The 26,056-nt window shown below is 36.9% G+C and overlaps 1 protein-coding gene across 1 annotated transcript in view; it reads right to left on the bottom strand.

The window, feature by feature from the left end:
- The window catches only part of LOC118829601 (cilia- and flagella-associated protein 43-like), a gene marked incomplete at its 5' end in the record, with an annotated part of 163,249 nt that overhangs the window by 41,802 nt on the left and 95,391 nt on the right, over window positions 1–26,056 (bottom strand). Inside the window, 7 exons of the mRNA XM_036736554.1 lie at window positions 476–601; window positions 2,129–2,209; window positions 2,557–2,646; window positions 5,752–5,958; window positions 7,102–7,335; window positions 8,706–8,822; window positions 23,492–23,596. Coding sequence (XP_036592449.1) covers window positions 476–601; window positions 2,129–2,209; window positions 2,557–2,646; window positions 5,752–5,958; window positions 7,102–7,335; window positions 8,706–8,822; window positions 23,492–23,596 — 960 coding nt within the window. The remainder of the gene's footprint in view (window positions 1–475; window positions 602–2,128; window positions 2,210–2,556; window positions 2,647–5,751; window positions 5,959–7,101; window positions 7,336–8,705; window positions 8,823–23,491; window positions 23,597–26,056) is intronic.

Below are 26,056 nucleotides of genomic sequence, written 5' to 3'. Positions count from 1 at the left end.
GAGTTGCTATTATTTCTGATGTAACCAACTTCTGGAATTCTATGTTAAACCCTTTCATTGTTAGCATATGTATTTCATATGGAAGGAAGGAAATAAAACCAGTAGCATTTGTATTGAAAAAAAAAACCCCAAACAAACAACCTTTAAATTCAACCCACAAAGAGTGCTTGACTCAGTGGGTATATACCTTTCTCTGCTTGTCCTAAGGTGTATTTTATTCTTCTTCCCCCCTTCCCCCCCAAAAAAAGCAGTAGTGGTTATAATGAAATAAACTTTATTTGATTTTCCTAGCTTTTGATAAAAAGTTTGGGGTCAATCTGTTGTGAATAATCTAAGTTATTAAACTTAATCTTTTTAAAAGTTATTCAACTATCTCTAGAGTACTGAAGTTCACTCCAAAGTCACAGGAATCTGCAATTTGGAAGGCTGTTAAAAAAAGAAAATATATTTCTAATTTCTTCTGCTTCCTCCTGACCTTTTTATACTTCTCTCTTTCGTCATTTAAATCTTTGACTTTTTTCTCATGTTCTTTGACTATTTTCTTTTCTTCTTCAGTCCATAGAGCATCAGGTTTAGCCATACAGGGAGGTTGAGGAATTACCTGAAGATGAAAAAGAGAAGCACACAATCCACTAAACATGACACATTGACAGTGTCATTAAAGCAGTAAGAAAATAATTGGTAACAACAAAGAAACCAATTGCTATTGCTGGGGGAAGCAGGTAGGTAAATGGCCCAGAACTTAGTTATACTGACAAAAAGTCAAGTTGCAAAGGGGATTTTCAGTAGCACCAATGGAAAATTGTTGGTGTAACCTTCCTCAGTGCTGCTAAAACACGTATGTCTCTTTTTGTTAAAACATTTTTTCTATTAGTTTGAAAATCAGGGCTGAAGTTTCATGTTCCTTTATGTTTACTGAATATGGTTGAAGTTGCTAAGCTTTAAAGGAATTTTTTTTTAAAAAAAGTAATTTATTTTCTCCCCCCAATTTATTTATTTTTAACATTCATTTTTAAAATTTTGAGTTTCAAATTCTCTCTCTCCAGCCCCCTCCCATCCATTGAGAACACAAGCAATATTGTATTGATTATATAGGTGAAATCATACAAAACATATTTCCACATTAGCTGTATTGCAAAAAACAGCAAGAAAAAATAAAGTGAAAAAATTATACTTCAATTTGTACTCAGAGTTCATCAGTTCTCTTTCTGGAGGCAGATAGCATTTTTAATCATGAGCCCTTTGAAATTGTCTTGGATCATCGTGTTGGTTGGAGTAGCTAAATCTTTCACAGTTGATCATTACAATATTATTTTTACTATGTATGATGATCTCCTGATTCTGCTCACTTCACTTTATATCAGTTCATATAGGTCTTCCCAAGTTTTTCTGAAACCATCTTCATCATTTCTTACAACACAACATTATTCCATCACAATCACATATCACAACTTATTCAGTCATTCCTCAATTGATGGTCATCCCCTCAGTTTCCAATTCTTTGCCACCACAAAAAGATATGCTATAAATGTTTTTGTACACATAGATCCCTTCCCCTTTTCTTTGATCTCCTCGCAATACAGACCTAATAGTGGTATTGCTGGGTCAAATGGTAAGCACAGTTTAATAGCCCTTTGGTCATAGTTGCAAATTTCTCTAGAATGGTAGGATAAGTTCACAAGTCCATCAACGGTGGATATATTCATATTTTTTCACATCCCCTCCAACATTTGTCATTTTCCTTTTCTGTCATGTTAGCCAATTTGATAGGTGGGAGGTGGTACCTCAGAGTTGTTTTAATTTTTACATTTCTCTAACCAATAATGATTTAGATAATTTTTTTCATATGACTTGATAGCTTTAATGACTTCTTCTAAAAACTGCCTGTTCATATTCTTTGACCCTGCCTGTTCATATTCTTTGACCATCTATCAATTGAGGAATGACTCATATTCTTATAAATTTGGCTCAGTTCCCTATATATTTGAGAGATGAAGTCTCTACCAAGGAATGTTTGCTTTTGAAGAATTTCCTAAAACTCTAGCTCATGTAGGAAAATGGTAATTTTCATACTTTTCTCAGTTTCATCCTTCCTACTTTACTCTCCAATGTTAGATAAAACCATTACCATCCTCAAAATATCTTCTTTCTTGACTTCTAGAACTCCACCCATCATGTCCATCAAAGCTCGTCGTCTTGCATCATCCCTCTGGAAAAATAACCCAAAGTTAGAGGAAGTAGCAGCTAGAGGTTAAAGTGTTCAGGTTCTATCCGCATCACCCAAGACCACAGATCCCAAATGTTTTTGGGAAGATTCCAGAATCAGGCAGGAAAATGAATCTACAGTTGTAATGGTGGTGATGGCAGAGGGCATGTGTGTGTGTGTGTGTGTGTGTGTGTGTGTGTGTGTGTTTGTAATTAGACTCTTCCCTAAATGTTTCTCATTGCTGGCAAAGCAACATGTTTCTGTAATACAATGTAAAATTACAATTAATAAATTTAAGAACAAATGCATTTGTATAAATATATATCTAGATTTTGTTTTTAACATAATACCTGACTTAAAAGACGTTTTTCCCTTTCAAGGGCTTCAGCCAATGCTGCTTGTTCTTTTTCCCATGGGGTAAGGATCCTTTCAACTTTAATCTGAAAAGCAAAAACTTTAACTTCATTTTTGTCTGTACTTCTCAAAAAATTCAAACAAAACTGATTTAACTTGTGGAAAGGCTAAAGATCCACTAAAATGTCAGAGGTTTATCTGAATAGCAACTGCAAGTTCAGATCCCTTCTAAGGGGAGCTAATTAGTGATGTGAGCCCTTCATATGTTTCTGTATCTGTTTATGGACTTCTATAAGTTCTTTTCATCTTTCCTATTTTTTTTTGTGGGGGAGAAGTAAAGGCTGTTAACATACCTGATTTGTATTTGCTACCTTGAGTTCTTGTATAGAATTTACAGACCCTGTAATACACATTTGTAGAAACCTATACATGACTATATTTAGAGATTTTCCTCAAATAACTATAGGTAGAAGAAATAAGTAAAGGGAGGGTAATTACCCTTTCTTGATTCAGTACTATATCTATCTATCTATTGATCTTTGTATCTATGTACTTATCTATGATACAAGGAAGCATCACTCTAGCATCGCTTTAGCATCACTCATGAAAGCATGGCCTAATGTGAAACCAGCCTTTTTAGAAAGGTCACAGACCTAATAGTGGTATTGCTGGGTGAAAGGGTATGCACCCTTTTATAGCCCTTTTGGGATAGTTCTAAATTGCTCCCCAGAATGGTTGGGCTAGTTCCCAACTCCACCAACAGTTCATTAGTGCCCCACATTTCCCAAATCCCCTCCAAAATTTGTCATTTTCCTTTTCTGTAATATTAGCCAATCTGATAAGTGTGAGGTGGTACCTCAGAGTTGTTTTAATTTGCATTTCTCTAATATATAGTGATTTAGAGCATTTTTTTCCTGTGACTTTAGATAACTTTGATTTTTTTTATCTGAAAATTGCCTGTTTATATCCTTTGACCATTTATCAATTGCGGAATGAGTCATATTCTTATAAATTTGACTCAGTGCTCTCTATAGTTGCAAAATGAGGCCTTTATCAGAAAAACCTGCTGTAAGAAATTCCCCCAGTTTTCTGCTTTCCTTCTAATCTTGGTTGCCTTGGTTTCATTTGTGTAAAACCTTTTTAATTTAATGTAATAAAAATTATACATTTTATATCCTGTAATGCTCTTCATTAGATCATAAATTCTTGCCTTATCCATAAATCTGATAAACTGTTCTACAATCCCCTAATTTGCTAATTGTATCACCCTTTATGTCTAAATCATCTACCCATTTTGATCTTATCTTGGTATATGGAAATGAGTTGTTGGTCTACATAGGGTACAAATTCTTATATTTACTGTAATGTTTTTTAATGATCATATGTTAATATAGTACTTTATAACTTCTAAAGCACTTTGACCTATGTTATCTCACTTGAGCCTTACAAAAACCCTGTGTATTATCCCTGTTTTACAGATGAGGAAAATCAGGCTCAGAAAAGTTGGATGAATTGCCCAATAGCATGGCAGGATTAGAACTGGGGTCTTCTGATTCCAAATAAGTGTTCCTTTGGTTATTCCACATCCTTCTGGACAAGAAAGGTGAATGAATGGAAGTGAGATTGTAAGAGAATTTTTCTCCTCTCCACTCTTCAGAAGGTATGTTTCAGGCATCTTTCTGAACTCACAAGGAAGAGTTGAGTTCAAAAATGAATTCACCTCGATATTCCTACTAAACATATGTTTTGGTGCTAGAATTAAGTAGTCTAATTTAATAGCAGCAAGTATGAGACAGTGTGGTGTAGTGGGTAGAGCCAGTCTCATAGCCTGGAAGAGCTGGGTTCAATTCCTGCTGCTGACAAATATTGGCCTCATTTCCAGGTGAGCCACATTATTTCTCAGTGTATTGGGAGGCAGCTCTTGAGAACATAAGTATCATAAAAGGTGCTGCACTTGCATTGGTAGAGGAAGTTTCCTCACCTGGGAAATTCCCAAATGGAATGGAAACTCAGATTGTTACAGGAGTTTCCTATACAAATGAAATCACAGGTCTGTTCCCTGTTCCTATGAGTTAATAGATTTTTCTGGGCATTTTACAACACTTTTTTTCTAAAGAAATATGCTCATAGTATTTTAATTTCATTTAATGAGAACCAGCATGGTATAATGAAATGAACACTGAACTCAGTCAGAAGATAGGTTCAAGACCCAACTCCAATACTCAATTATCTGGTGACAGATTGTCCCAAGGAATCACCCTATTCATTTCATTCATCTGAGTACCTTTATGTAATCTTGGTAAACATCTTGAATTGAAGCAATTATAAATCACCTGGTGACAGAAAGTGTAAGGCTGTAAGCCTTCTATCCATTTCCTGGATCGCTGTATAAATATCTGTAGGGCACATTCTTATTTAACTACCCCAGTCACCTATTTATAATGGCCTGTTTCTGTGAGGTAATACATGCCAGGGTAAAAGAGCTGCTTGTACAATGCATTAATTCCTGTGGGCTGGCCACATGGTTTGAATGCCAAACATATACTTGCCTAAAAGATTATTTTACAGAGAACTCACCCAAGGCAAGCACTCACATGCTAGTCAGAAGAAATGATACAAGGACACTCTCAAGGTCTCTCTTAAGAACTTTGGAATTGATTGATATGGGAGACGCTGGCAAAGGACTGCATCAAAAAAGGCACTGTGCTCTATGAACAAAGCATAGCTGAAGTAACTCAAAAGAAATGAGATGAAAAAATTTGGAGAATCTCCCCTCGAATGTTAATGTGGACTATTTGTGCCCACCGGTGGTAGAGCATTCTGAGCTTGTATTGATCTGATTAGTCAGTCGGACACACTATAACTTGACTCTAACATAGTGATGTCATTCTGGTCCTCTTCGATAAGGAAGGACAAGAGCCATTGGTCCCTAAGCTCCTAAATGGCTGAGAGCAAGATACTTTCCTTCTCTGTGTCTCATGTTCATATTTTAAATGGGTACTTAAAACTGCTATATAAAATTATTGTGAGGAAAATTTGTAAACTGTAAGGCATTATCTAAAGGTGAAACTCTTTCTCTCTCTCACACACACACACAACACATACACACACGCCTGTCAGCAATCAATCCAAGGAAACGAGTGCAAAAGGGAAGCAGGAAAACAGCCTTAGAAAGTAAAGAAAGGATGTACCTCATGATCTTCTACAACGAGAATCCTCTCTGGCTTCTCACAGTCTTCAAACACTGGTTGCCATATCCGTTCCCCAAGATCTAGTTCTGTAATAATTCCTTGAATATTTGTATTTCTTTCATTCACACGTGTGATTTCCAACTCTTTTTGATGATATACAACATCAAAGTCTTTATTAAAGTTAGTTTTGATGTTGTAAATAATGTCCTGAAATATCATATATGTTACAGATTATTTCTTTACTGGCAGTATCATCCCACAGTCTAAACAATTCTTCACTCTATCCCTACTCTAAATCTATCATGCAAATCACCACCAACTTAGTCTTCCTAAAATAATGCTTTAAGTATAGTACTATAGAAAAGGCACTGTATTTAGAGTTAGAAGATCTCTATTCTGTTATTAACCAGGACCTTAAGCAAAATTCTTCTTTCTCTGGACTTCAGTTTCCTGATCTACAAAGTTAGAAATTTGGACTACATGATCTCCAGAGCAATTTCCAGCTCTGAAATCCAGAGAGTCAAGTATATTCTCCTGCTCAAGATCCTTCAGTGGCTCCCCATTCCTCTAAAATTAATATCTGTCATACTAAACTTTTCTCTCTTGAATTGGTTTTTAATTGAAAGTTTCCTTCAATCAAAAATCAATATGTTGAATCTGAATTAGATATAGTCTATTATCTATATGAGATTTTGTAATTTTGGGGGGAAAGGACAAAAACATTGGAATTTTTTTCTTTTATGTTTGGAATCCGGTTTGTCTTTCTGTCTAATGTTAAGATTGAAACAGTCCTTTTGGGAGAAGAGAATTTAGGACAAAGATGTGATAATGGCATCCCAGAACTGTTTAACATCATTTATCATACTAATATGAGGCAGCGAGGTGGTGCAGTGGATAGAGCACTGAGCCTGGAGTCAGGAAGACCAGCACACAAATCTAGCTTCAGACACTTACTAGCTTCTGACCCTGGGCAATTCACTTAACTTTTGTTTGCCTCAGTTTCCTCATATAATGGGGATAATAACAGCACTACCTCAAAGAAGAATATTTGTGAAGTGCTTAGCACAGTGCTTAGCACTATAGAAATGCTTATTTCTTTCCTCCCTAATATAATATGCTTTTATGTATCTCTGTAGAGTACCATAGGGGAGGGAGGTACCTTCAGTAGAGATAACCCTAGGGGAAGGATGGTTGGGGAGGGGGAAGGAAGCTCTAAATTGAATTACAGTATGTGTCAACATTTATGAACACATAAAAGGATATAATTTGATTTGTATCATAATTTAGTCTAGGGCTGAAGAAGCACTTTACCAGAAAGCTTTACTGATTTGGAAGATAAAAATAATTCACCTTTAGTAATACAATCTGGTTGATTTTCTCTTCTCTGGTATGAAGATGTAACTGGTTATATAACATACTTGTGTCTGCACCAAGCTCAGAACTTAAGCTGCCAAGTAAGTAATTGGGTAAATTGCTCTCTCTTTTTTCTTTTTCTTTTTCTTCTTCCTCTTCTTCCTCCTCGTCATCTTCAGGATCCTTTTTACTTAAAGCTGTGGATTGAACTTCTACAATTTCCTTCCGTAGCTTTGTATGGAAAAACATAGTACATTCGTTATTAGGTAATTATTACATCTTAATTATGTCTGTAAAGGGCAACCTGGCAACAACATAATTATTTAAAAAATCAATTTAAGGCTTTAAATTCTGCTCTCTACATTAGTATTCAGAATGGCGAGTGGACCTTGAAAGTTTTACAAAAGATATTAAACCTATATCCTGTGGGTATATGATAACAGTAAAAATTTTATTCAATTGTATATTATCTTTGAACTAGGTTGGCAGAATAACTTGTCCATGTAAATATTTAAGGTTGGTCTTGTTACTTAAACATGGAAAAAAATGTATCTTGTTAATTTGTATTTTACATAAGAATTCACATGGTGGCTGATATAAGTCAAGCAGTAGATATTAAATATTAATCTCATTTTATATTTTAGAAAACTGTATATGGAATGTGCTTGACATCCTCTCAGTAGCTTACTTTACATCAAAAAGTGTGGTACTTTTCCAGGTCTGACTTTATTCTTTTGTAATACTAAGTAGATTAGGTGTCTAGAGAATAGTTTTAATGAGACCACGGGTGGCTATGCATTCTGACTTGTATAGGCCAATGGGAGTAGCCCAGAGAAACACATTGTTTCATAATAACAAAATGTATTCCATATTGGGCCAATTGCCTTGAAAATGCATAACCACTGGTCTGATTATACGGAGAGTATGTGTGGCTAAAGGTAATCCTTCACCACTACTATGGAACTCATTAGAGACTCATGTGCTATGTTCATTCATCCTCTTATATGAACGACAGCCATGAATATTTTACAAGTATATATTATTTATTAGAAGGGATATGGCAGCTAAGTGGAACAGTAGATAAAACCTGGGGTCAAGAAGACCTTAATTCAAATTCAGCCTTAGATCCTTACTAGCTGTGTGACACCTGGCAAATCATTTTACCTTTGCATCCTTCGGCGTATTCTCCTGTAAAATAGGGATAATAACAGCGCCTGCCTCCCAGGGCTGTTGTGAAGATCAAATGAGATGGCATATGTAAAGCACTTTGCAGACCATGAAACTCTAAATGTTAGCTATCATTATTATAGGGATTGAACTTGTGATTTTATTGGTATAGAAACCTCCCAAGGAAGGAAATTCTCTACTAGTACAAGGTGTCACCTCTGTAACTTAGTCTTAGAGCATTGCCTACATCACTGAGAAGTTAGGTGACTTGCCCCAGGTCACATAGCTAGTCTATGCGAGAGGCAGTACTTGAACCTCAGGTTTTCCTGACTTTGAGGCTAGCTCTCCACTAAACATCTCTTTCATTGTATTTCAATTGAAATCTGTATTAAGACTCGAACTAGCATGTATCATAGAAATATTCAAAACCATACTTTATATTCAGTTTCTTCAGTCTTCCTTAGCTGTAAGACTGTCTTCAATTCTGCCAGCTCTTCTGGAGTGCGTTCTTTCATTGGGAAATTTTTAACCTCCAAAAGACCATGAAAGGACTTGAAAAATGTAAAAATAACAGAGTAAAAATGTTTTCAGTTAAATTGTGAAAAAGTTTAATAGGTAACATTAAGTTTCTAATAAGTAACATTAAGTGTTTTTAAGATGCTTTTTATGATATTAAAAAAAGAGTCCCTTTATACCTCTATGTCTATAGAGACGATCATATGTTTTTGCTTTCTATTATGGTAAGTTATGTTGATTGTTTTCCTGATGTTGAACCATTCTTTCTAGCCTTGGTATAAATCCCACTTGGTGAAAGAGTGAATGATTTCTTGGATAAATCACTGTAGTCTGTTTGACAGGATTTTATTTAAATTTTTGAGTTAGTATTCATTATTAATGATATTGGCTTATAGGTTTTGTTCTCGTGTTTTGTCTTTACTTGGTTTAGGTATGAGGACTATATTTGTCTCATAAAAGAAGTCTGGTAGGATGCTTTCTTTATCATTTTTGAGAATAATTTGTGAAATATGGGTGGTAATTGTTTTTTAAAAATTCGATAGAATTTTCCTGTGAATTTTTTAGGACCAGGACTTTTTCCCTTTGATGGTTCCTTTACAACTAGACCTATTTCCTTTTCTGAGATTGGAGTATTTAAGATCTCTATCTGGTATTTTGATAGTTTGGATATTTTATATTTTTTTAAGGTATTCCTCTTCATCCTTTTGTATTTTCAGTTTTGTTAGCATATAACTGTGCATGATATGTTGTGATTATTATTTTTATTCCTTCTGTTTTTGTTGTGATTTTACCTTGCTCATTTGATATTTTATTGATTTGATTTTCTGCTCTTTTAAATTAGATTAGCCAAGAGTTTATCAATTTTATTAGTCTTTTCAAAGAACTAGCTTTTAGTTCTGTTAATCATTTCTACAGTTTTTTTGTTTCCAATTTGTTTAGTACTCCTCTACTTTTTATTTAATTTATTTAATATTTTTAGTTTTCAGCATTGATTTTTCACAGGAGTTTGAATTACAAATTTTCTCCCCATTTCTACCCTCCCCCCCACTCCAAGATGGCATATATTCTGGTTGTCCCATTCCCCAGTCAGCCCTCCCTTCTGTCACCCCACTCCCCCCATCCCCTTTTCCCTTACTTTCTTGTAGGGCAGGATAGCTTTCTATGCCCCATTGCCTATATATCTTATTTCATAGTTGCATGCAAAAACTTTTTTTTGAACATCTGTTTTTAAAACTTTGAGTTCCAAATTCTCTTCCCTCTTCCCTCCCCACCCACCCTCCCTAAGAAGGCAAGCAATTCAACATAGGCCACATGTGTATTATTATGTAAAACCCTTCCACAATACTTATGTTGTGAAAGACTAATTATATTTTGCTCCTTCCTATCCTATTCCTCTTTATTCAGTTTTCTCCCTTGACCCTGTCCCTTTTCGAAAGTGTTTGCTTTTGATTACCTTCTCCCCCTATCTGCCCTCCCTTCCATTGTTGCCCATTTTTTTTATCTCCTTCCTCCTTCTTTCCTGTGGGGTAAGATACCCAATTGAGTGTGTATGTTATTCCCTCCTCAGGTCAAATCCAATGACAGCAAGATTCACTCATTCCCCCTCACCTGCCCCCTCTTCCCTTCCATTGGAACTGCTTTTTCTTGCCACTTTTATGTGAGAGAATTTACCCCATCCTATCTCTCCCTTTCTCCCTCTCTCAATATATTCCTCTCTTATCCCTTAATTTGATTTTATTTTTTTAGATATAATCCCTTCATATTCAACTCACCCTGTGCCCTCTGTGTGTATGTATATTCCCTTCAGCTACCCTAATACTGAGGTCTCATGAATTATACACATCATCTTTCCATGTAGGAATGTAAACAAAACAGTTCAACTTTAGTAAGTCCCTTATGATTTCTCTTTCTTGTTCACCTTTTCATGCTTCTTTTGATTCTTGTGTTAGAAATTCAGATTTTCCATTCAGCTCTGGTCTTTTCACTGAGAAAGCTTGAAAGTGCCCTATTTTATTGAAAGTCCATATTTTGCCTTGGACCATGATACTCAGTTTTGCTGGGTAGGTGATTCTTGGTTTTAATCCTCGCTCCATTGACCTCTGGAATATCATATTCCAAGCCCTTCGATCCCTTAATGTAGAAGCTGCTAGATCTTGTGTTATTTGGATTATTTTTCCACAATATTGAAATTTTTTCTTTCTGGCTGCTTGAAGTATTTTCTTCTTGACCTGGAAACTCTGGAATTTGGTGACAATGTTCCTAGGAGTTTTCTTTTTGGGATCTTTTTCAGGAGGCGATCATTGGATTCTTTCAATTTCTGTTTTACCCTCTGGCTCTAGAATATCAGGGCAGTTTTCCTTGATAATTTCTTGAAAGATGATATCTAGGCTCTTTTTTGATCATGGCTTTCAGGTAGTCCAATAATTTTTAAATTATCTCTCCTGGATCTATTCTCCAGGACAGTGGTTTTTCCAATGAGATATTTCATATTGTCTTTCATTTTTTCATTCCTTTGGTTCTGTTTTATAATATCTTGGTTTCTCATAAAGTCACTAGCTTCCACTTGTTCCAATCTAATTTTTAAGGTAGTATTTTTCTTCAGTGGTCTTTTGGACCTTCTTTTCCATTTGCCTAATTCTGCCTTTCGAGGCATTCTTCTCCTCATTGGCTTTTTGAAGCCCTTTTGCCATTTGGGTTAGTCTATTCCTTAAGGTATTATTTTCTTTAGTATTTTTTGGGTCTCCTTTAGCAAGTCATTGACTTGTTTTTCATGGTTTTCTTGCATCACTCTCATTTCTCTTCAAAATTTTTCCTCTACTTCTCTTCCTTGCTTTTTCAAATCCTTTTTGAGCTCTTCCATGGCCTGAGCCCAATTCATGTTTTTCTTGGAGGCTTTTGATGTAGGCTGTTTGACTTTGTTGACTTCTTCTGGCTTTATGATTTGATCTTCTTTGTAACCAAAAAAGGAATCTAGAGTTTGAGTTTGAGTCTGAGTTTGTTTTTGCTGCCTGTTCATGTTCCCAGCCAACTACTTGACCCTTGGGCTTTTTGTCCGGATATGACTGCTTGTAGAGTAGAGAGTACTTTGTCCCGAGCTTTAGGGTCCAAGCACTGCTGTTTTCAGAGCTACTTCTACTCCACCATCACCCCAGGCTTTATCACAGCAGTGCTCCTCCTCCCCCAAGAACTGCCAACCAGGACCATAATTCAGATCCAAGCAGGGCACAGCAAGAGAATCGGCCTTTGTGCTCACAAAGTGCTACTTGCATTCCCGCTCTGATCTGCTGCTAGATTCCTCCCACCATGTGAACCAGGGACTCGGGAAGCCGCTGATGCTGGCTCTCTGGAGGCAGCCTCAGGCACTTCCTGCTGCTCCTACCACCACTGCTGCACAACCTCCTCCACCCCGAGAGCTGGCAGCCAGACCTCTCTGAACTTGATCCCACTGTTTCCCCCTAACCTGGTCTTTCGCGTTTGTGGGTTGAAAACTCTGGTAACTGTCACTGCTCACTGTTTCATGGCCCCAAGGCCTCTTCCTACTGGCTGACTCTGATTCTGGTCTGTCCCAGAGCAGCCCACACTGGGCTGCCTTCCGCTCTCAGCACCATGTGATAGACCCTTCCTGGCAACCATCCAGGCTCTCTTGGTCTGGATATCTGTTTCCCTCTGCTATTTTGTGGATTCCACAGCTCTAGAATTTGTTCAGAGCCATTTTTTACAGGTGTTTGGAGGGATTTAGGTGAAGCTTAAGCAAGTCCCTGTTTTCCTGCCCAGGTTTGTTTTTTTTAAGTTTTGTTTTAGTATTAGATTGCACATAAAAATATTTTTAAAAGTCAGAAGACTGAAAATTGAAGAATAAGTAAAATATCTCATAAAAAACAAGCAACCTGCAAAACAAATCAAGTACAGATAATTTAAGGATCATTCGACCACCTTACCTGAAAGCCTTGCCCCAAACAAGAGCCTAGACATCATATTTTAACAACTCTTAAAGGAAAATTGCCCAGACTTATTAGAACTAGAGGAAAAAGGACAAAGTAGAAATACAAAGAATCCACTGGTCATATCCTAAATGAAAACTTCTAGGAATATTATAGCCCAGATCCAGAGCTTCTAGGTCAAAGAACTTAACCAGGAAAATCAAGCATTAATGCTACAGGGGAAAAATGAACTTTTAAAGAAATAGAGGACTTCCAAGGTCTGCTGATGAAAAATCCAGAGCTGTGTAGGAACTTTGAAGTTCAGACACAGGAGTTAAGAGAAACATTAAAGGTAAATAGAAATGAAGAGTCATAAGGGACTAAACAGTGGAGCCAAGATGGCAGCTGGAAAGCAGGGACTTGCATGAGCTCCCCACCACATCCCTCCAAAAACCTACAAAAATGGCTCTGAACAAATTCTAGAACTGCAGAACCCACAAAATAGCAGAGGGAAGCAGAGATCCAGCCCAGGACAGCCTGGATGTTTGCTGGATGAGGTCTATTGTGCAGGGAGTGGAGGGGAGCAGAGCTCAGCGTGGAAGGCAGCAGGACCAGCCAGACCAGGACCCAGGCAGAACAGGCCCTAGCACCCTGAATCAGTGAGCTGTGGCAGTTACCAGACTTCTCAACCCACAAACACCAAAGACAACAGAGAAGGTTAGTGGGAAAAGCTGCTGGGGACAGAGTGAAAAGAGTTTGCGGTTCAGCCACCACCCCGGGGGCAGTGGAGGTGGTGCAGCTACAGAACTATAGCTTCAGTTACTTCCGGCCCCAGGCCCATGTGGTGGGAGGAATTAAGTGGCAGATCAGAGCAGGAGTGAAGAGCCTGCTGAAGATTTGCGTCAGGTCCGGGTTGGTGGTTCTTGAGGTAGGAGGAGTGCTGGGGTGGCAGAGCTGGCTATATAGAAATAGCTCTGAAATCAACGGTGCATCCCCTCAAGCTTGGAACAAAGTACTCGTTGCTCTACAAGCAGTCATACCCCGATGAAAAATTCAAGGGTCAAGTAAGTTGGCTGGGAACATGGCCAGGCAGCGAAAACGCACCCAGATTCAGTCTCAGACTTTGGAATCTTTCTTTGGTGACAAAGAAGACCAAAATATACAGCCTGAAGAAGTCAACAAAGTGCAAGAGCCTACACCAAAAGCCTCCAAGAAAAACATGAACTGGTCTCAGGCCATGGAAGAGCTCAAAAAGGATTTGGAAAAGCAAGTTAGAGAAGTAGAGGAAAAATTGGGACAAGAAATGAGAATGATGCAAGAAAACCATGAAAAACAAGTCAATGGTTTGGTAAAGGAGACCCCAAAAATACTGAAAAAAATATTGAACAAAACAACACTTTAAAAAATAGACTAACTCAAATGGCAAAAGAGCTCCAAAAAGCCAATGAGGAGAAGAATGCCTTGAAAGGCAGAATTAGGCAAATGGAAAAGAAGGTCCAAAAGACCACTGAAGAAAATACTACCTTAAAAATGAGATTGGAGCAAGTGGAAGCTAGTGACTTTATGAAAAATCAAGATATTATAAAACAGAACCAAAGGAATGAAAAAATGGAAGACAATGTCAAATATCTCATTGGAACAACCACTGACCTAGCAAATAGATCCAGGAGAGATAATTTTAAAATTATTGGACTACCTGAACGCCATGATCAAAAAAAGAGCCTAGATATCATCTTTCAAGAAATTATCAAGGAAAATTGCCCTGATATTCTAGAGCCAGAGGGTAAAATAGAAATTGAAAGAATCCACAGATCACCTCCTCAAATAGATCCCCAAAAGAAAACTCCTAGGAACATTGTCGCCAAATTCCAGAGCTCCCAGATCAAGGAGAAAATACTTCAAGCAGCCAGAAAGAAACAATTTGAATATTGTGGAAAAACAATCAGGATAACACAGGATCTGGCAGCTTCCACATTAAGGGACTGAAGGGCTTGGAATATGATATTCCGGAGGTCAATAGAGCTAGGATTAAAACCAAGAATCACCTACCCAGCAAAACTGAGTATCATGGTCCAAGGCAAAATATGGACTTTCAATAAAATAGAGGACTTTTAAGCTTTCTCAGTGAAAAGACCAGAGCTGAATAGAAATTTTGACTTTCAAACACAACAATCAAGAGAAGCATGAAAAGGTAAACAAGAAAGAGAAATCATAAAGGACTTACTAAAGTTGAACTGTTTTGTTTACATTCCTACATAGAAAGATGATGTGTATGATTCATGAGACCTCAATATCATAGTAGCTGAAAGGAATTTGCATATATATATATATATATGTATATGTGTGTGTGTGTGTATACATATATATACATTTGTGTGTGTCTGTATGTATATGTGTAGGTATATATATATATATATATATATGTATATATGTATATATATATACACACACAAAGGGCACAGGGCGAGTTGAATATGAAGGGATGATATCTAAAAAAATAAAATCAATTTAAGGGATAAGATAGGCATATACTGAGAGAGGGAGAAAGGGAGAGATAGAATGGGGTAAATTATCTCCCATAAAAGTGGCAAGAAAAAGTGGTTCTGTAGGAAGGGAAGAGGGGGCAGGTGAGTGGAAATGAGTAAATCTTGCTCTCATTGGATTTGACCTGAGGAGGGAATACCATACACACACAATTAGGTATCTTACCCCACAGGAAAGGAGGAAGAAGATAAAAAAGGGGGGATGATAGAAGGGAGGGCAGATGGGGGGAGGAGGTAATCAAAAACAAACACTTTCGAAAAGGGACAGGGTCAAGGGAGAAAATTCAACAAAGGTGTATAGGTTAGGAAGGAGCAAAACATAGTTAATCTTTCACAACATGAATATTGTGGAAGGGTTTTAAATAATGATACACATGTGGCCTATGTTGAATTGCTTGCCTTCTTAGGGAGGGTGGGTGGGGAAGGAAGAGGGGAGAGAATTTGGAACTCAAAGTTTTAAAAACAGACATTCAAAAACAACAACAAAAAAAAAGTTTTTGCATGCAACTAGGAAATAAAATACACAGGCAATGGAGCATAGAAATTTATCTTGCCCTACAAGAGAAGAAGGGAAAGGGGGATGGGAGGGGAGTGGGGTGACAGATGGGAGGGCTGACTGGGGAAAGGGGCAACCAGAATATATGCCATCTTGGAGTGGGGGGAGGGTAGAAATGGAGAAAAAATTTGTAATTGAAATTTTTGTGAAAATCAATGCTGAAAACTAAATATATTAAATAAATTTTAAAAAAACCAAAAACCAAAAACCAAAACAAAACAAAAATAAGGGACTAAACAAGAATAAACTGTTAAGATTCTAATATGGTAATATAATACATGCATCCCCTTAGAATACTATCATTATCAGGGTTTATAGAGGGAGTCTAATTAGACAGAAGGACTGGGATTAATGTTTTGGTGATTTAAAAAAAAAAGAAGAATGGAATGAGAGCAAAAGAGGACTACTCTGCAGGAGTGGAGGCTGAGAAGGAGAAGAAGGATGGGAAAAATTATTTTATGTAATTGGGTTGCTCAGATGAAGGTCTATAAAAATGGGGGAAAAAGGTGGAGGGGAGCAGGTGACACTTGAACCTCACTCTCATCTGAAGTAGTCAGAGAAGGGAAGAACACAGATCTGGGTATGAAAATATACTTCACAAAGCAGGGAAATAAGATAAGAGGAAATATACTTCACAAAGCAGGGAAATAAGAGGAAATATACTTCACGAAGCAGGGAAATAACAGGATAAGAGGTGATGGGAAAGAGAGAAAGAGGAGGGCAGAATGGATTAGAAACCAATATCCAACAATATATCATTTATAAGAAACATACTTGAAAGGGAAAGATGTACACAGAGTTAAAATAAGTATCTGGAGTAGGATCTATTATGCTTAAGTAAAAAGGCATGGCTTGTAATCATGATCTTAGATAAAGAAGCAGCAAAATATACCAAGTTAAAAGAGCATGCACGGAAACTACATTTTGCTGAAAGGCACCATAGATGATGGATAAATGTCAATACTGAACACACACACACACACGTGCCAAATGACATAATGTTTAAATTCTTAAAAGAATAGTTAAATGAGTTACAGGGAGAAATATACAGCAAAATTATAATGATGGGGGAGTTTGAATTTATCCTTCCAGAAACAACCAATAATTTCATTAAATATAATGACAGTGAGACAACATACCAAAATTTGTGTAGTGAGGCCAAAACATATAATGCAAAATTTATAGCTAAACACTTTCATTAATAAAAAGGATAACGAACAGATCAGTGCATTGGGCATTTAAAAACCTAGAAAACCAACAAATGAAAAACTCAAATAGAAATTCTGAAAATCAAAGGAGATATTATCAAAATTGAAAGAAAAAATGTCTTGAATTAATAAATAAAACTAGAAAACTAGTTTTTTTTAAAAAATGACCAATAAAATAGATGAGTTATTTGCTAACTTGATACTTCCAGTATCAAAAATGAAAAATTCACAACCAATGAAATTAGAAAGCTATTTTTGCCCACTTAATTTAGTTTGCCAACCTAAATTAAATAATATTTACAAAAATATAAAATGCTTAAATTAACAGAATAAGTAATACGGGACTTGACTCAATATTAGAAAAATAAGTTAATAAAAAATGAAGCCAGGGATAGATGCATTTACAAGCAAATTCTGAAGAAAAGAGAATAGGGAATGCTGTTGAGGGGGGGATAATATAGGGTATTACAGAGAAGTGTAATGAGAGATGGTTTCATTTTGTTGCTGTTAAAGTACAAAGCAGCTTTGCAGATGCTGCTACTGGGAGCCCTTGGTTTCACCTGGTCTGCAGGACACTGATTCCTGCTGCTGCCTCCTTTGCTGCCACCAGCCCAGCCAACCATGGCAGGTAGGTGACACAGTGGAGAGAGTGCTAGGCCAAAGTCAGGGATACAAGTTTACATTCTAATGGTGGGGAGAGAAAATACACAAAAGAGAGCTGAAAAATGAGAGGAAAGGGAAGTAGAAGCAAGGTACCCACATGTGGACATCATTGAGAAGTTTAGAAACCCAGAAAGAGAGTAAGGACAGAAAGGTAAGGACAGAAAGAAGGGGACCCTGGGTGGAACTAACAAGTGCAAGGATTCAGCATAGCAGAGATATATTCCAGGTGAAAAGGACATAGGAATAAATAGATGTTCCAGGGTGAAGAAGCCTCAGGTGATGAGGGAAGTTCCTGGTTTAAGAGAGCAGCTGAGGCATGGTGACAAAGTTTAGAAACACAGAAGCAGTGCCAGGAAGGGAATGAAAGAAGACATGATCATCATGGAAGCTACAGAGCACTTTGGAGGCCAGGATACAAGATTCCCATTGCTAGCTATGGTCAGCTCTCCAAAGTTTTGGTTCATTTTATCTTAGCCAGCATATTATTCCTCTATAACTGAGAAGACCACCCACATCCCCCATCTGCTCTCATACTCTGTAAACTGTATACTCTCACTTGCTGCAATTCTCTTTGGATTTAATTTCCCTTTTTCCTTGCACAAGTCTGGCTAGACAGCAGAGTTAAGTTTAAGTTTTTGATTATGAAACAAAAACCAAACTAAAAAAAGTAGTACAAGGCAAGGTCCTCTGCTGAGAGGGAAGGACAAGGGTGGTAAAAATGGCTTGAGAAGAAAAAAAAAAGGTTTGGAGGAGTCACTGTGGGGAATACCAATTCGTCAATCTGGAAAAAGTATAAGGATTGGTGCACCCAGTTAAGGCCCGGGTGACTATTTTCCTTTAAAAACAGTTTTAAAATACAATTTTATCTTCTCCCTCTCATGTCTCCACCACTCCCTCTTTAGCCTCCTTATCCAGGTCAATCCCTCTTCTTGTTGGTGTCCTTGTTCTCAATCCCACCCATCTCCATGAATTTCCTCATTTCATTTGATCATTCACTCTATTTTACATCTCTTATCTATTGGTTTCTTTCCTGTTACCTAAAATCATGATCACATCTCGCCCATTCTTAAAACCTTTACTTGATCTTACCACCCCTTTCATCTATTTTCCTATTTCTTTCTTCTCTTTCATAGCCAAACTCCTAGAAAAAAAAAAAACCAAAACTATCAACGCGCTTGCCTTCATCTCTTCACTGCCAGCTCATTTTGGTCACTTGCAATTTGGCTTCCAACCCTACCTTTGGACTTAAACTTCTTTTTCCAAGGTCTCCAATGACCATTAAGTCCAATAGCTTCTCTTAGTCCTTATTTGTCTTGACTGCCTCTGTAGCATGGCATTGCTGACTTCACCTGCTTCCTGGATACCTTCCCTATCCTATGTTTTTGTGACTTCTATATGACATTTAGTAGGAAATGACACTTGAACTGATATTTAAAGTTTTGAATAATACCAGGTAGAAGTAATGTGCTAGTGCATTCTGCCTGTGAAGATCCATGGAGACAAATGACATACCTTGCATGAGGAATGTAAGCAAATACAACTCTGGGTTGCAGTTCCAGTGCAGAGAGGAGTGCTAGTGCTTGTGGATAAAAGAGTCCAGGGACACTCCCTGGGTAAAGAACAGAGTGCAGACCAGGAGAGCAGTCACTATACCTCTCCCCACATCACACTACCTTTGGAAACACCAAAAACTTGCAGACTTCCAGAACTAGCTCTGAAAACAGGAGCTTGAAAAAGTCTAAAGCTTGGGACAGTGCCTCTCCACCCTCAGGTGAGCAGAGCTCAGTTTTAATATAACATTCAAAGTCAAGAAATAGGTTGGGAGAATAAGCAAACAACAACAAAGAATTTGATCACAAAAAAGCTATTATGGTAGCAGGAAAGACGGAGACATAAACTTAGAAGAAGACCACCATGTGAAAACAGCTACAAACAAAACCTCAAAGCAGAGATACTAATTGGACCCAAGGCCAACAAGAATTCCTGGAAGAATTAAAAAAGATAAGAGTGGTAGAGGAAAAATTGGGGGAAAAAATGAGAATTATTCCAGAAAATTATGGAAAGAAAACTAACAGCTTGATAAAGGAGGCACAAAAAATACTGGAGAAATTTAAATTTTTCACAGTATTTCATGAACATTTATGCAACAATTTTAAATAAAATATTATCAAGTAGACTACAGTGGCCTTATATTGGGAATGCAAGGTTGATTCAGTATTCAGAAAACAACATAATAGACCATGTTAACGTGAGGAACAATACCACTGAATAGTACAGATCTAAATATTTAAAGGAAATATGAAATGAGTTATTGGGACAAATATATACTAAGAGCTTTTGACAAGATACTACACCTGTTCCTGTTAAAGACACTAGGAAGAAGCAGCTAAGTGGTGCAGTAGATAGATCACTGACCCTGGACTCAGGAGGACCAGAGTTCAAATATGACCTCATACACTTACTAGCTGTGTGATCCTTGTCAAGTCATTTAACCTTGGTTGCCTCTGCTCCCCCTCCCCAAAGACACTAGGAAACAAAGGAATAAATGGATCTTCCCTCAGTATGAAAAATATTATCTATGTGCAATGGGGATTAACTAGAGTCTTTTCCAATAAGTTTGAGGATTAAGCAAGAGCATTCATTATCACCGCTATTATTTGATATAGTGTCAGAAATGCTAGCTATAATAATAAACAATAAGGCAAGAAAAAACTGAGGGAATAATTATAAGCAAGAAGGCAAGTTGTCATTTTTTGAAGATGAAGTGATAATTCACTTGAAGAACCCTAGGGAGTTGAATAAAAATCTAACTGAAAGAATGAACAACTTTAGCAAAATTGCAGAATATAAAAGAAACCTATGCAAATCATCAGCATTTCTGTATACTACCAAGAAGAGAAAGAGAGAAAAATTCCATTTAAACTAGCTATCAAATGTATCTGGGAGTGTACCTTTCAAGCCACACAGAAACTATATGATTACAACTTCAAAAACTGTCTTTACACAAAGACAAGTTTAAATATTTGGAGACATATTAACTGCTTATAGGAAAATCAAACCAATATAATAAAAATAATAATGCTATCTAAATTAATTTGCTTATTAACTTCCATACCAATCAAATTATCAAATAATTACTTTATAGTGCTAGAAAAATAGCAAAATTTATCTAGAGAAGCAAAAGTTTAAGAATCTCAAGGAAAATAATGGAAAAGAGTGGGAAATATGGGGGTCTAGCAGTAACAGATCATAAACTATATCACAAATCAGAATCATTAAAATGATTTGGTATTGTTTTAAAAATAGGTAGATCCCTAGCATAGATTAGGTAAACAGTGTACCAAATCAAAGCAATATGGTAGTTTAAAGGTTTTTGATAAACTCAAAGACTTGAGCTATTAGAGTAAGAACTCATTATTTAACCAAAACTCTTGGGAAACCTAGAAAGCAATCTCATAGAATCTAGGTATAGACCAATAATCTCACATTGTATACCAAGAGAAGTTCTAAATGACTATATAACAGACATGAAGGGTGACTTCATAAACATTAGAAGAGCAAAGAAGCAGATTCAAATTTATCAGAATGAGAGACATTACACAATTGATAAATTGTCATTGGATATGGCCAGGCAGATTTCTAATAAAGAAATCAATGCTGTCAATAACCATATGAAAATGCTCCAAATCACTAATAATTAGAGAAAAGAAAATTAAATCAACTCTGATGTTCCACCTCATACCCACAAGATTGGCAAAGTTGATAAAAAGAAAAAAGGATAAGGGAAAATGTTGGAGGGGATGTAGCAAACAGGTACTTTAATGTACTGTTGGTGGCATTGTAAATTGGTCTTGCCATTCGAGAAAGCAGTTTGGAATGATGCCCCCAAAGTTACTAACTGTGCATACCCTATGACCCAGTAATACCACTACCTACTAGGTCTTTATCCCTAAGACATCAAAAAAAGAGTAAAAGGACCCATAAGTATAGAAATATTTGTAATAGTTTTTTTTGTGGCGGAAAAGAATTGTAAACTAAGGAGTTGTCCATTAGTTGGGTAATGAATGAATAATAATTAATGTAATAGAATGCTATTGTGCTGTAAAATGATGCAGCAAAATTTCAGAGAAAATAGAAGGTTTGTATAAACTAATGCAGAGTGAAGTAAACTGAACAATTAGAACAATGTATACAATAACAGCGTTGCACATATAAACAATTTTGAAAGACTTATGAACTCTGATCAACACAACCATCTTCCAGAGGAAACATCATGAAACATGCTACCCATTTCTGAATAGACAAGTGATGGATTCAGGGCGCAGATTGAAGCATATATTTTTTGACATGGCCAATATTGGAATTAGTTTTGTTTGACTATGCATATTTGTTCTAAGAGTTATATTTGTCTTTTCTTTTAATGAGGGGAGATGAGTGAGAGAGAGAAAATAGATTTTTCTTGATTTAAAAAAACTAAAATAATTTTATTTTGAAAGAGTGAACCATGGAAAGGAAAAAAGATTGCCCTGAAGAATTGTAGCCTTATAATATAAAATAAAAGTTTTGTGGACCAAGTCATGCATACCACATTCCAGCCAAATTGACCTACTTGGTATTCCTTAAGTATAACAGCTCAGTCATATTCCCCATGCCTTAGCACTGGCACAGACTACCCTCCATGCTGGGAATACTCTCTTTCTTCACTGCTACCATTTGGAATCTCTAAGTTCCCTTCAAGGCCCAACTTAAGTGTCATCTTCTACAAGAGGCCTTTTTAGGCTTACCGAATGAGTAGTGCTCCACACCCCTCAAAATTACTTTATATTTACTTATCAGTATATGTGTTCTTGCTTACTTGTACAATGTAAGTTCCTTGAGGTCAGGGATTATTTTGTTTTTCTCTTTATATCCCCAGTGCCTGACATCTAGTAGATACATTGGATCATAGATTTAGAGTGGAAAGGACATCAGAGGCAATTGAATCTTCTACCCCCATTTTACAGATAAAGAAACTTGAGTCCCAAACAAGTTAAGTGACTTGTCCATAGTCACAGGGCTAGTAAGCAGAGTTTGAACCAAGGTCTTCACGACCCCAAGTCTAGCACTTTTCATCTACTGCACCATGTTGCCTTTAACAATAAATTATATTTCATAATATATGCATTGCATTGAATTGAATCTGTAACTATTGACCCACATATCTATTTTCTCATTTTTATAAAAACCTTTATGAAAATGATTTCCATGAGAATTGAGAGTATCCCTGGCTAATATATGAGAAAGGGAGTGGCAGACAAAGCAGTATAGTTCTGATAGTTGGGTATTAACTGTGTGATTTTCCCTATATGTCTAAACTCTGTTTGAGTCTTGTATACCAAGCTGTGCTGCAAGTTCCCCATGTTCTTAGAATTAAAGTACAACCATAGGTCAGGTGACAATACTCATCACAACACTGACAAATGCATCTTGGATGAAACCTCTGAGGGAAGAGCAAGTTTGTTAAAGAAGTGATCCATACTGAAGAAATAGTTGCAAGTGTTATCATGGAGGAGAAGAAAAGAGAGAACAATATTGAGGATATGTTAGGAGAGAGATCCTAACGGACCAGAGCATAAAGAGACAATGAAAAGGGCAACTCGTAAGAAGTAACAGAAGAGTTATATAATGCTCTGATGAAGTAATGTTGTTGAATTTGGGGGGCGGTATATTTTTCAACAGTGAAAGGATTATCACATTTTTTGACTTCTATGAATATTTGTTACTTGAGATAACTGATTCTACTGATTACAAAGATAGCATATTAAGACTAGTCACCTTAAGTGATCGGCCTTTTATGTGCATGGAGTGCCAGCATTCTTCTTTCAAAATGTGACATAAATACTTTTTAGCTAGATTTTCCATTTCGGTTTCCTTTTTAATCTTTAAGAAAAAAAGAAAAAGAAAATGTTAAGGTTTCAAAATGGTCTAGCATGCAAAACTTAATAACTTATTAGTTATTTGTATGAATACATTTTTAAAAATTACCCATAAGTAATCATCTATAAGTAAGATTTCCGTTTTTTGGAAGAGTTTCTATAGGCAAGAAATTCTTCACTTTGTTGTTTTTGTTGTTCATCTGCTTCAGTTGTGTCTGACTCTTTGTGACCCCATTCAGGGTTTACTGGGCAAAGATACTGGGTGGTTGCCATTTCCTTCTCCAGCTCATTTTACAGATGAGCAACAAAGCAAACATGGTTAAGTGACTTGCCTAGGGTGTGATGGAAAGTAAAGTGGGACTTTTATTGTCTTTTGTTTCGGAGTGCTTCTCAGCACTAAAGCAATCAAGTGCCTTCGAGTCTTGCCTTTGTTTCAATCAAGAGTCTTTGATTGAATTGGGAGTCTTTGATGACCTGCTTAAATCAAGGGAAGGCCTAGGTCACATGGGTTTGAGTTGCATGGTTGTGACACACTCTGACCCTGAAGAAGCGTATATATACTTGGAGGTTAGCATTTTGCTTGGGACTCACTCACTGGAAGAGTGTCATGTGATTTGACCAGATGAGTCTCTGGGTAGTCGTTAAGGAGCCCCCTCCCCCCAGCTTTGAAAACCCAGATGTTGGTGTTTCTCTCTGTTGGTGCTACAGACAGATGGTTAGAAGCCCTGTCTGCTGATTTGTGTTGTTTGCTCTGTTTATATAATTTCTTCTTGTAATTTCTGTTTGTGTTTTCTCTGAAGTTCAGGCTGCTGACTTTTCCCCCTGAACTAAGTTTATGATATATGTATGTTTAATTAAAGTGAGATCAAAAACCCCTTAAAGTTGCTTTTCTTAGAAAAGCAGATCAAAAGCAGAGTAGCCCTCCTGTGTGCTGATTTTATTGGTCTTACACAGCCACCGTAGCTGCAAGTAACATTGTTACACAGGGTCACACAACTAGTGTTTGAGGTCAGATTTGAATTCAGGAAGATGAGTCTTCCTGACTTCAGATCTGTCACTCCATCTAATGCATCACCTAGCTGCCCTTTCTTAGCTAGGCTGGGTCTTAGGTGACAGCATCTCTGGGCTTACACCTGTAGACTTGCTAGCTCAGTAGGATGTCTCTGACCTTGTGCTTCACTGGCATTGGTTTTAAGAGACCATGCTATAAGAAGTCAATGGAATAGGGATTTAGTGGTGGTCTAATATTAAGAAAAATGTTAAATAGGCACAGTTTGACCACCTTTTGAGACTTTATAGGAATACCTACTGGACATGTTATTTCAGCAGTATAAGTAATTCCAGATGTGAAAACTCCTTTTTCCATGTGGTCCCAGTAGTCAATCACCTTCTTAGCAATTTACCATATTAAAGTGTTGCAGAGCACAGGAGATTAAAGAACTTTCCCAAAGTCATAAAGCTAGTATGTATTAGAGGTGTAAGTTGAATTCAGGATTCTTATCTTCTATGCCATGCTGCTAGATTCCTTATACTTTATATTTTTCTATTCAGAAGCGTATGACTTTTCCATAGGCGTTAGATTTCAGTGTTCAGTTAGAGATTCTTAAAAGGTCAACTATATGCAAAACTCCCCCATGGGTCTGATAGAAGGAATTCACACTGGTGGTCTGCCAGTCCTCTAACACAATAGTGTCTATGCATATAATTTGTGACAACAGACTACACGTCAGCTGAGTCCTATGATGGGTTTTTCCTAAGTTCAGAATTGTTAACTCTTTGCATTTCATGTGCTGCTTTATAGTTTGCAAAGTGCTTTTCTCACAAAAAGCATGTGATATAAGTAACATATAACTAATGCTTTAAAATAACTTTGATTTAAATACTTTAAAGAATAAATAATAAAGTGCCCCCAAATGTTGATGATTTGTGGAAATCTAGATCAATATGGGAGGGTTTAGCTTAACTGGAAATTCCATTTTATAATATTTGCTGTTGCTTAATCATTTTTCAGTCATGTCCAACTCTTCATGTCTACATTTGGAGTTTTATTGACAGAGATACTGGAATAGTTTGCCATTTCTTTCTCCAGCTCATTTTACAGATAAGGAAACTGAGGCAAACAGGATTAAATGACTTGCCCAGGGTCACACAGCTATTAAGTATCAGAGACAAGATTTGAACTCAGGAAGACGAGTCTTCTTTATCTACTGTGCCACCTAGATGCCCCATTTTTTCATATACCCTACGTGGAATCATTCATCAAACATTTAAGTGCTTCCTCAGTGCAGGATGTGGAATGTGGGAGGTATAAAATTTAGGAAAAATATAGACCAGGGGTGGGGAACCTGCAGCCTCAAGGCCACATGTGGCCTTCTAGATCCTCAAGTGCTACACTTTGACTGAATCCAAACTTCACAGAACAAATCCCCTTAAAAAAGGATTTCTTCTGTAAAACTTGGACTCA

This window comes from Trichosurus vulpecula, chromosome 8 (assembly GCF_011100635.1).
Source record: "Trichosurus vulpecula isolate mTriVul1 chromosome 8, mTriVul1.pri, whole genome shotgun sequence".
In the NCBI taxonomy this organism is placed as follows: domain Eukaryota; kingdom Metazoa; phylum Chordata; class Mammalia; order Diprotodontia; family Phalangeridae; genus Trichosurus; species Trichosurus vulpecula.
This window is presented reverse-complemented; position numbering and strand designations above follow the sequence as displayed.